Below are 12,748 nucleotides of genomic sequence, written 5' to 3'. Positions count from 1 at the left end.
CACCCTTGTGGTATCTTAATTTCAAGATATTAAATGTGGTGGATTATATTGAAACTATTCTTTGTTCGTTGTACTTTATGCAGTCAACTCTATAGCTTGTTATATAGTTTTTTGTCAAAGTGATGAGTAAGCTGGAAAAGAGAATCAATCACAGATTTGTTAATTCCTTTTGCCATTTTTTCAACATAGGTTCTTGGGACACCTGACTTCAGAAACTGCAAGAAATTAAAAATAGCTAGTTCCTTATGATAAAAGTAATAAGTTCCTAATGTTGCACTAGGTGTATATTCTTACTAATTTTTAGTTTGCATCCTACTTTCCATTGGCTGAATATGAGCTAATTTTGTCAACAAATTTCTGGCAAGGCATTAAGAACCGGAGATAAATATGATTATCGATATTTGATATGCTTACACTCAAGCTTAGTGAACAATTTGAAATGTATATAGTGATAATACATACACTACATCCAGTATGTGTTTTTTCAGACATGAAGCTTATTTTAGATTTATACAAACAGATGATAGCGGAGACAGACTCAGCTGTGGTGGATCTGCAAAATGAAGATTGTGTAGAAAAATCAACAGTGTGGAAGATGAATGATGGACGACTTCGTGGTAGCTATATTGTGAACCAGTTTACCATGGGATAACAAAGGAGTCATATCTAAGTAATAAGCAAACCAAGTCAATATGACGTGAAGCAAAAAAATTGCAGTTGGAGGCCATGAAAGATTACTACAGTTTTTGAAACTTGGATTACAACTTAGGAAGAAGCCACTTACTATTGTAGATTTCTTCTCTTTTTGTGATTTTGCTCCATTAATCCCCATTTTCATTTCCTATTGTTACAGCAATGCAATACGAATGTAATCTCTATTGGATAAACACGGATTATGATATATATATGTATAAACCATTGCAGAACGACTTCCAACAGTTGAGTGGACTCAATCAAATAAGTTAATATTGTAGGACATTCTTGTAACCCCACTTGGAATTCCTATGGTGGAACACCACATCCCTCCCTTACCCCAGGAAATGGTATGGCTCTGTCAGAAGTCATGGAAAAGCATGATGGCATCATCAAGCTTCATCTGTGATGATTCCAAGAGTAATCGTTTTCTTAGTCGGTTAACACGCTTATCTTGCAGGACATTCGAAAGCTGAAAAATTCAGCACACCATATTATTAGTATGAGATACATAGAATTCTTCTGCTGGAAAAAAAGACTGTGCAATGGCAAAGGGATTCAAGAATCTGTACCTCCTTTTCCTGTTCCAACTCGAATGCCACTCGTTGGCTCAAATTAAAGGCAGCATGGAACATCTCATCTAGAACATGCACCTTCAGAGTGTTCTTGTTCACCTTCCACAACTGGAAGGGTATTTGTTTAACTCCTATCTGTAATTTCTGCAGGCAGAATATAAGCACAATTGTTATAAACAACCTTGGACTGTTTAAAACATTGTCCACTCCATGCAGCAAAAGCACATCACAATCATTACAAGCGCATAGCCGACTGATAATGTAAAAGGACACTTCAGTTCCACAATTAGCAACATTATTTCTTTATTACCAACAAATTACTCATACACTATACGGCACTGCCCAAGATAAACATCTATTTGTAGAAAACATAGTGCTTAAATATCTGATTACACACACCATACATCACCCCGATTATTAGTTTTGAATTTCAGAAAAATAAGTATTATCACATTTATCCATTTGAAAAACAAACTTAATTTTAAATGAATCCAATATAATCATTTTAAAGCAACATGTAGCAACAGCTAGTCAGAAATATATACAGTTCAATATGTTTACTCATGGGAAGACAAAAGATTTGTACCTCCAATTGCAAATAATCATCCTTCCACAGTTTATAAAGAATTATTGGCGTCTCCTTCTTCTCAACAAATGTGGCATCTGCAACCTACAACATGAAACTATAAGGAAACAAATAGGGCTGTAATTGAAAATGATGTCCAACAAAGACTTTCTTTTTGGATAATAGAAACAATTAATGAATAGACTGGTATGTGTTTTTTTTTCTTTTTTCTGTATTCATTTCTCAAGCTAAACAAAATGATTTTGAACACAACAATGTTCTAACTCAGACCCTGATTTTTTTTCTTTCCCCTTCCGAATCAAAACTCTACTAATCAACTTTCATCCCATCTTAGCCCAGCCCAGCCCGTAGCCACCTGCAATAGCAATATTTCACTCTTTCAGACCTTCTATCACTGCTTTCTAATCATAATGAATGTTTGCAGGTCTTTTGTAGTCAGTAGCAAGAAAACAGTAGGGTATTCTTATTCAATTTAAAATTTTGAAGTTATTCATCTAATACTAATTTCTCATATAGAGTGAAGAAGATATTACTTTGAAGGCTATTCATTCTCAACATGTAAAGGTAAATAAAAGTTCAATAATTTTTAAGTACTTAGTTTTGCTCTTAGGTTATGTGTTTCAAATTTTGTTGGAATTAACAACTAAAGGGTTGTAGTTATGCATGCAGTTTTGATGTTGGATTTCTTAATTTAGTTTTGTCTTTAACTTTTAATTGATAATTTGCTATTGCTACTAGCATATATATATCTTATAAACTCATAGTTGTTTCTTTAAATTCTTTTTTGAAGCATTCGGTCGAATTGAGTGAAAAAATTTTGAGCTAATCGAGTTGATGAGTCCTATTTTATCATTTAACTCGATTTGAAATTTTTTAAATCAAGTCGAGTTAAATGAAATTTGAGTCGAGTCAAATCGAGTAAAATTGTTCAAGTTAAATTAAAAAATTAAATAAATAATTCCATGTCTAAAGCACATAAATTTGGAAACTTTTTCAAAGCAAAATAAGAAAAAAAATTAAGATATTTTAGTATGATAAACTTGAATCATTAATTAACTTATTTAGGTCCTTGAAATTATTATTTTAATTATTTTAAATATTTAAATTTCCTTATATATTCTTTAGAATTCTTTATAATTTTTTAAAAAAATATAAATTTTGGAATTTTAAAAATTATTTTGAAATTTTTATTGAGTGAGACCAATTTGCTCATTTTCATAACTGATAGGGACCAAAGGAGTATTTACACTAATTTGTCATTCAAATTGTAAAATTCAACTCAACTCGAACTCGAAACTCGAATTACTTATTCAAGTTGACTCGAATAACTCAATTCAATTAACTCGAAATTAGAAATCTTTTTCAAATCAAATCAAGTTTTGCTCATCCCTAAACATATCCTTCACAAATATGTTCATCAACAAATTCACCAAACATGTTTTATTATACATTCATGAACAAACACATAGGTCTGTTCTATTTGTTCAAAGCCAGCTCGTTTACAACCCTAAAACGAGCAATTCCGGTGCAGTAAAAGATTTCAGAAACATTCTTAAAACCACTACTATATATATCAAATGGCAATGGCAAAAGCCTACAGTGTTATCTCTGTTAAAGGATTGTTACCTTATCAGTTTCAAGTAGGTGACCACTGTTCGATAGTAGCCGGAACATTCTATATGCATCCCTTCCATATCTTTTCAACACAATAGATTCCACCTGCAATATGCGATATTTTAAAGGTCATCTGGCTGAGAGGAGCATGAGCAACTCGAATATTTTAACCAACACAGAAATCAGAAATACCTCCTCATTCTGAGCTAGTTCAATTATTTTCTTGAAATCTGTTAAAAAGAAAAAGTGTCACCAGAAATATAAAACAAATTAATCAGCCAAAACAAAGATAGACTGAGAAAAATGGCATACGAACCAACACTGTATGACTCATTGGCTGCTTTTACAAAGGGTGGGCAACTCAACTGAACAAGGGAGGCTCTAACACGATCAAAGGTTATATTACGACCTTCTTCACTCTTTATCACCTCTTCGTAAATGGAACTGAGTGACAGTGGAACTGTAAAATGCAGTTTTATCAATAATAGAAGCAATAATTAACAAAGTGGCATGAGCCAAAGGCATCACCCCCACCCTCTTGCTTTTATCCTTGAGCTAAAATATTGTTTACATCAAAGCATCTAGGACCTCTTTTTCACATATTAATTAAGATCTGTTACTCGGACTAAAGTGTGTGTCAGATAGGATACATTTGAATATGGGTATGTTTTAGACACGGGCATGTTCATTTCTTTATAAGCATTTCTATGTATTTGGAGAATCCTTGGAGAGTCATGTCCCTGCATCCATGTCCTGATGTGCATTGGACATAGGTACTCTGAGAAAATGAAGAGTTGGAGAAAGATGGTTAATATTACTTTAAAGACACTCTGTGGACGTGTAGTACTTTTTTAAAGTTCATTAAGGAAAAGAACCTAGGACTTTGCAAGTTATAATTTCTGTAAAAGGCAGAATAACCCCAATTCTTGAAGTGATAATGTATTAGATCCATGTTTTCATTACAGAAAATAAAAAATATATCTGAATATGATTCTGGAAGCAAAATAAATACATAATTGTAGGTGTTCAAAGATAGTTAGCAACCATATCTAAGATTATCTGACCTGAATTCTCTGTTTTAACTTTCTTCTCTGCACTTCTAGTTGCTTCCAGCATTGCACCAAAGACAATAACAGCTCCATCATCGAAGCGTGCCCTCACATTCTCAATGCAAGCCTAGAAATTACACACAACTTGACATCCATTAAACAACAAGAAGCAAGGATTACTGAAGTACAAGCAAGGTTTCATCAAGCATCTAAGCCCATTAGCTCTGTAATTTGTAAGGAAACACTTTTGGCCAGTAGAGTAATCAAAGAAATAGAGGGGAAAAAGCCTTTGAAGGGACAGTTAACTGGACCCTTGAAGTCGTTACTTCTGTTATTCACTACTCTGAATTTTTTTTACCAAGGAGTACATGAAAAAAGAAATTTAAAAAAAAAAAGAAAGAGAAGACTAAAGAAAATAAGGGCATTTTTTAAATAAAGTTTGTCCAGCAAAAGGAAATGGCATGCTAGTTTACAAACTTTAGATAGACTGAGATCTCTAAAAGTCAGATCATCTATATGTGACATCTTTTTTTTTTCAGTGAATTTTTTTGAACATATTGTCAGAGATTTTTATATGGGGACACAGGCTACTCGTCTAAAGATGACTTTCCCCCAAAAAACTTTGAACCGGTCAAAAAACCCCAAGACTTTAATGCTGAAAATTCCCAACAGCACGATCCTCTGGAGTATGGCAATGCTGGTAGAATATCACCACTTCGTAAGTTACATTAGGATTATATACATAATTATCATGGAGCATAGTATTCCTCAAATGAAAAAATAAAAAAATTCTTGACATATGCAAAGAATAATTCAAATGACAAAAGGTAAACTGACCTTATGCCTAAGACACCGTATAAACTCATCAAAATTAGCACGCCAAAGAACCACTTGTTCATCTGTAGCCCCACATTCAGCCTCTGACTCTAAAGCATCATGCTTGCGCTGTAAAAGATGGGGAAATGTCAAATTAGCATATGGATAAGTCTAGTCACTTAAAATGATATGTCTTATGCCAACCTTCTCGCCAGGTGTCACACTAGAGGAATTGCTCTTATCCTTCCCTCCATCAGCAGTAGGTTCAGTTTCTGTTGCAAACAAAAATCTTAAGGCTTCAGTAGGCATGGCAGCTTCCACAACACGTTGCTCTAATGTTTCTTGCACTTCAAGTATCTGCAAGGATATATCGAAGAAACTCAACTGTCATGTTTATTCAGGATAAAATTTAAAAAATACACAAGTTGACATGAGGAGGCCACTAACAGTAAGTAGAATATGAATTGCTGCAATAGTTAACTGCAATTGAAAAGGTTCATCTATACTTGTTATGCCTGCCTAGTTCATTTGACAACAGCTCTTCAGAAACTCACATTGACATAACAGAAAATTAAAATATGAATTAGTGTTCCCTAAGACGTTTCAATAACAATCCTGAAGGGCAAGACTGTGCCGCAATAGACTTTACTTCCAATACCAATCCTCTAATGATGTTTCAATCACCAGAAAAAAACATTTGGCTTAGTAATTTTGCATGAAAGCAATCACCAACTAATTAGACATGAATCAAAAAATACCTTGCCAGACTTAGCAGCTCGCTTCCTTGCAGCTTCTTCTTCTTTAGTTGGGTTAGTGAGAACTGGTTCAGAGGCAGGGCATCGTTCAATAAAATGAGCATTAAGTAACTTAACAAAGGCTTCTTGTACAACATCATCTCCTGGAAAATATATAAAAATATATTAAATGAAGATTAATTACTTCAATTACAGGTATATCAATCACTTAACTCAGATGCAGTATCTAATCAATCTCTAGTTCCTTTTAACCAAAAGAGAAACTTTAGTGTATATCCAAGAAACAGAAAGTAAACATGGAATTCTGAAAGACTTGCCTCCATTTTGACCTGATTTTGCTCGATCAAACATTTGTTTGAGGGTAAGCCTTCCATGCTGAAGCAAACCCTCAAGAAGTTCAGCACACTACAAAGCCAATGCACAAAATTTAATAAAGTTTTAAAGAATCCATATTTATTTAGGCTCCATTTAGTTTATGCTTTTGCTATTTGTCTGCTGTTTTCTACAAAACAGCCAACTGAAGAGACTGTTAACCTTAATTTTGCTATTCCGGTTCTGGTTAATAAAGTTTAAAAAGAAAACACAGCAGCTGCGCCCACTAAACAGAGATTTAGTCTTAATTTTACAATGTTAGTAGTAATGATGAGTTTACTTGTTTATCAAGTTTCTTGGAGACCATAGTCAAGAACTTGGGAAATCTCCAACGCTGAATTATGTTATCGAACAATGCTATGTACTGAGTGCTCTGTTTTGCTCCATCGCCATGCTCACCTGCATGTTCCATTGCGAATTAATTTAAACAGTCAAAATAAAAAGCAAAGGCAGAAGGTTGCCAAATTCAAATCAATTTGAGATCCAAAACCATTCGCACTCCCATTGTCCCCTAATCCAGACAAAGGGAACTAAACCCTAAACCTAAACCCTCCTTTCCCCCACATTCTTAGCAGCCAAACGGAGAATAAATAATTAAGAAGAAAAGGAAGTATAAAATTGAAAGGAATAAGAAAGTAAGAACCAGTTTGATCGAGAATAAAAGCTTGAACGCAATTGTGTTGAATCAAAACAAGTAAGCTGTTCTTGACTTGAGAAGAAGTGAGCTCCGTGGACCGGACTATCGCTTGTAGAGTTAGCGGTCCTTTTCGGAGAAGACACTCACAAACTTTCTGAACAAAGCAAAACAACAAAATCAAACCTTATACTACCATTATCATCGTCGTCATCAGAAATTTTTTATAAAATCGCATGAATAAATAAATCTATATAATAATTGCAGGTATAAATTGAATGTTGAAGAGAGTTAGATTTATTTACGGCGACGAGATCACCGAAGTGAGCGGTGATTAGATTGACGGCGTATTTGATGCCGTACTGAGTCACCATTGCTCGCACTTGTGCTGTTTCTTTGTTTGATGCTCTATTGACGGAGGAAGATTAAAATATGAAAAATTGAAATTTATTAGGGTTTTAAGTAATTTAGAAATATATGCAGTTTAAAAACAGTTATAAAAAGGGTTTATAGTTTAGCGGTAGACGATTTTTTAGATAATTACATTAACCATCTCGAAACTATAACTTTTATTTTAAATTAGTCTTTAAACTTTAAAATTTTTAATTATATCCCTAAATTATCAATATTATATCAATATTGTCATTTCATTATAAAAATTATTAATTTAACTGTTAAATGATATGTCAAACTTATGTGACACATTTTAAAATGGAAAATTTAAAGAAAAATGAGTATTGTAAAAATGGATATTGTAAAAATATTAATTTTGAAATTATCAAAAAATTTACAAAAGCTTTATCGTACAGTCTTCTTTTTTGATTTTACTTTATTTTTAGTTTTAATTTTTAAAAGTTGTGAGGTATCATTCTACTTTTCTTTAAAATTTTCATTTTAAATTATGCCACATAAGAATACACGTGTTATTTAATGGTTAAATTAATGGTTTTAATAATAGAAGAATCTTATTGATATAACATCAAAAGTTTAGGGATGTAATTTGAACATTATGAAGTTTAGGGGCCAATTTAGAATGAAAGTTGTTTTTTAGAGATGTTTTGTGTAATTAACTCATTTTTTTGTTGTTTTTAAATGCATGTGAAAAATTTAACCCTCAACATTTACATTTTCTCAATTTGACCATTGTTTGTTTAGCTAAATTTGACTATAAACCTTGCAAAAAGAGTTAATTGTAACACCCTAAAGCCTAGCCTAAATCTAAACTTGAGTAAGGAATGTTGCATTTTGAGCCATACACTTCACATAAGTACCAAACATGTGACTCAAGATTTCACACACCTTTTAGACCTATTTAGGGCCATTTAAGATTTTTTAAATCATTTCTAAGTCCACTCTATTATCTGGTTGCATTCAGAGGTCATTTCGGACCCTTTCAGTGCAAAAACAATTAAATATAAACAAAACAAAGTAGAGGCACCCATACCTCTCCCAATGTATCAATATTTTGTCATTGATGTTGTTCATTTTTAACATTATGTTGATGTTGTACATATACAACTTCCTCCAGTATCGGTACCTAGGTGTAAGAGAGCCTAAAATAAGCCTGAAATCACCATAAAACATATAAACACGTTCCTTAAAATTTTCAGTCAATCTCATTCATTCTTAGACCTTAAAACACTTCAAAATCTTATTTTAATTGTCAAATGCTCAACCATGATCAATCACTAGCAAGTAATCTCAACAAATTCAAAAAATTTTCACTTAATCATTATACAACTTTGTGCCCATTTGCTAACTAGTTAGAACTTCCATTACTTATGTACATGCCACACTAATTCTATAATTTAAATTACATTGTAATAGCCCATTTTTAGTTGAATCAGAATAGTGGTTTCGGGACCAAAAATTTGAAGTCAAAATATTTATTTTATTATTATTTTAGTGTCTATGGCATGATAATATTATTGTGTGAAATTTTCGTGAAATAATTTTATCGTTTGATTGGTCAATTTGATAAAAATAACTAATCGCGTAAAGTGCAAAAGTGATGTTCTAATAGTTAAAGGTATTAAATAGCTATGGAATCTTAAATTAGAGGTCCTAATGTTGTAATTATACCATTTGAAATATGAGTGGACAAAGATGGACATGCATTAAGTGTTTTTATTAGTTTATAATAAAGGTTAATTAAGTAATTTAAAATTTTAAGTTAAAATAAGTAAAATAAAACAAAGTATCATCTTTGTTTCTTCTTGTTTCAACCGGAACTAGGGCTAAGAAAACACCATTGTTGTGTTCTTCATTCGGCCAAGCTTGAATAGCTAATTAAGGTACGATTTTTGTCTCGTTTTTAATGATTTCTATGTTTTTGAGATTGTTGCAACTAGGTCTAGCTAGCCTAAGGACTGATTTGCAAAACTGTTAAAGATTTTGAATGTTTTCATTAATGAATAAGCATGTATTTTGAAGCTTCTTGATAGATTATGAATGCTTGTTGATAGATATACAAGTTTTGTTAAGTGATTTTTAATGAAAATGTAAATTAGGGGCTAAATTGTGAAATGTGTAAATTTAGGGGTTTAAATGTGAAATAAATGAAAAGTATGAGCTGGTAAGGGTATAATAGTAATTCGGCTAGCATGGATTGTCATTAAATTGCATAAATTTGTGTTTTTGTGAAATAAGGACTAAATTGTAAAAGATGTGAAACATTAGGGGCAATTGTGTAAAAATGCCTTAAAGTGAATTTTAGACTAAATTAAATAGAGAGATGATTTAATAAGTTGAATTTGATATTATATAGATCGAGAAAAATGAAACTCGGATCTTGATCGGGGGAAAAATAAAATATCAAATTAGTCAGTTCATTTCATCGTTTTTGTGAATCCAGGTAAGTTCGTATGTGATAAATTTCATTATAAATGTATTTTAAATGCTTTGATATTCCATAAAATGTAATTACGAGACTATGGATATGTTCGACAATGATTCGACGACGATTCGACATTCGAAATCCCGGTTGAACCTTAGGAATAGATTTGGATACTAGTGACATGTCATTAAGGAATTTTTGTGATTATGTGATTTGAGTGCTAGTCCTGTACGTCCTACCGGTGGCTGAGTATACCGGCATGTGTTGCAGATACTTGACAGCTTGTGTAAGCAGCACTGTATAGCTACGTCTCAACTGACAGCTTATGTGAGTAGGCCTGTTGATAGCTCTAGTGTGAGCAATATATGTAATATGAGATTTAATTGGATTCGGGCCATGATATTAGCACTTCGGGTTCGAGATACATTGAGTTGGCTTCGGGCCATGATATTGGCACTTTGGTGTAAGTTTCCCATGCATCCAAAGTATTCCGAATGGTTCAACGAGTAAATGAAAGATGTGATTGTCTATGAAATTGATACGAGATGGTACAGGTATGTACATGAAACGTATAAGCTTAAATTGAAGAAGTTGTGAAATTATATATATAAGATTATGATTGAAAATGTGAAAGGTTTGTTAGTTACATAAATTACATGTTGATATGTTCAAATTGATGATTTGTATATTCATGTTTAGATTTAGTTTATTTCATAAGAGCTTATTAAGCTATATAGCTTGCTTTGTTTATTTTGCAGTTTATAGTGACTTCAAAGCTAGCTCAGATTCCGAGATCGTCGAAGACATCGCCACACCATCCTACTATTACTTTGGTACTTTTGAACTTATGTTTTGGTTATATGGCATGTATAGGTATTTTGAGTCATTGTGGTTATGAGTTGATAATGATTTTGGCTGTTTGAATTGGCTTGTAAATGTTTATATTTTGGTTGTAAATATATAGCCATGAGATTTGGCTAAAGTTGGTTATTTTGGATGTATATGTATATATGTGAGAATGGCCTATGATGTGGTCCATAATTGCTTGCAAATGGTTTGTGGTAATTTAGCATTTGTGGTAGCTAATGGTTAGAAATGGCTATTGTATGTTTGTGAATTTAAGTAAGGTAAAATGTTTGGTTGAAATAATACATATAAGTGTTCGAGACTAATGTGTATAGAGAATGGGAGTATTGAATATGCATGAATTATTTTTGATTTGGTTGAATTAAAATGCCTTTTGATGCTATGTATTTGTGCCAAATGATGTGGTGTAGGTACATGCAAGTTTGGGCGCCAAAATGGCTTAGTAAATAGCCTATTTTTGTTCACACGGGCAGAGATACGGGCATGTGTCTTAGCCGTGTGTGACACACAGTTATCTTACACGGCCTTGTGTCCCCTAGTGTTGAAATTAAAATCAAGTCAGTATGCTCCACAGGCCTCACACACAGACGTGTGACTTGGCTATGTGGCATAAGTCAGTATACTCTACAGGTTTGGCACAGCCTAGCACACAGCCTGGTACACGGGTGTGTATGGCCATTTTTAGGCCACACGGGCGTGTTTGTTATTCATGTGACCCAAGTCAGAGAGCTACACTAGGTCAGACACGGGCTGGGACACGACCATGTGATCCCATTTTGAATGTCCACATGGCCTGTGACACGAGCGTGTCTGTTGGCCGTGTGAGAGACACGGTCGGGCTACATGGGCATGTGTTCCCTGTTTTTGAGAAAATTTTCTATGTACTTCAAAAGTTTTTAAAGTTATCAGTTTAATCCCAAACCACTCTTAATGTATGTTTAGGGTCTTGTATGCTCGTAATAGGGACAAAATGATTGTTTGTGATTGAAATGTATATGATTTGATTAATTGTATGTGAAATGTAATTTAAAATGTGTTATAAGCCCGGTAATGCTCCATAACCCTATTCTGGTGTTAAATACGTGTGAGGGGTGTTACATACATACTTCACAAATCTTGCCTTAATAATGAGATATGATATGGTGAGCTTACTCGAGCACCTTACACACGATAACTTGTCAGGAGTCCTTCGTTTGGGACAAATGATTTTATCTTTACTAATTTGAATAATGACCATTTTCATTGCGAAAGATATAATGGTGACGAATAGATAAAAGTATATCGAATTAGGTGAATGGATTTAACCTAAAGAGACCATGGTTGTCTTATAAGGGTAACATACATATGACAAGCTCATTCGACTAAAATTTAAAAATTGTAGCTTTTGTAATGGTATATAATAGGGAGTTTAGTCATGGTAGTTTAATGGAATGACTCAATGACTAATTAATTTGTGATTAATAAATGAAAAGTCGAAACTTAATTACAAATTAATTTAATCCTTAATTATTTATGTCCAATCAATCTCTCTATTAGTTCAACACAACTTGCTAACAGATTGCGTTTAACATGAATACTTGTATGGAACTATAAACAATTGAACAATGAGGAATGATCCACTGCATTTACTTATTGGATTAATAGGTGTTTTCTCAGTTTAATGATTACATTGATTTGGGGTTAATTTAGTCACTTCGGATATCCATTTAATTGGATTAAATAATGATTCTGAAGTGGAGCTAAATTAAAAGATTATGTTTTCTAATTTTTTTAATGGAGTACAATGAATTAAATAAAGTTCACGTGCATTTTAATATGATGAAGTCATCATGATTTTAATAGGATTAAAATAAGGCTTTTGTACATTACTTAATTGGGAATTAATTTTGATTTATTAACTAAAATTAAATAAGATTCCAAAAGACATATGTTAGTCTTAAGGTGATCCAAT

At 32.8% G+C, this 12,748-nt stretch overlaps 1 protein-coding gene across 2 annotated transcripts; it reads right to left on the bottom strand.

Moving 5' to 3' along the window:
- Positions 1–671: 671 nt before the first annotated feature.
- LOC107888743 (DNA-directed RNA polymerase III subunit RPC3) lies at positions 672–7,549 on the bottom strand. 2 transcript variants are annotated; one of them, XM_016812929.2, is made up of 14 exons: positions 7,400–7,549; positions 7,104–7,251; positions 6,741–6,859; positions 6,406–6,493; positions 6,092–6,231; positions 5,538–5,690; positions 5,355–5,462; positions 4,533–4,644; positions 3,785–3,928; positions 3,661–3,698; positions 3,481–3,573; positions 1,855–1,938; positions 1,266–1,412; positions 672–1,165 (listed from the first exon to the last, which is right to left on the bottom strand). In XM_016812929.2, the coding sequence occupies exons 1-14, from the start codon at positions 7,466–7,468 to the stop codon at positions 1,055–1,057; spliced, it is 1,554 nt and encodes a 517-aa protein (XP_016668418.1). In that variant the 5' UTR covers positions 7,469–7,549; the 3' UTR covers positions 672–1,054. The 2 variants fall into 2 exon arrangements, with proteins under 2 accessions (XP_016668418.1, XP_016668419.1); XM_016812930.2 differs by lacking the exons at positions 672–1,165; positions 1,266–1,412 and having other exon boundaries at positions 1,855–2,209.
- Between the last annotated feature and the right edge of the window lie 5,199 nt (positions 7,550–12,748).

This window comes from Gossypium hirsutum, chromosome A09 (assembly GCF_007990345.1).
Source record: "Gossypium hirsutum isolate 1008001.06 chromosome A09, Gossypium_hirsutum_v2.1, whole genome shotgun sequence".
In the NCBI taxonomy this organism is placed as follows: Eukaryota; Viridiplantae; Streptophyta; class Magnoliopsida; order Malvales; family Malvaceae; genus Gossypium; species Gossypium hirsutum.
Note: the sequence above shows the minus strand (reverse complement) of the source record. Positions and strands in the feature narration are given on the sequence as shown.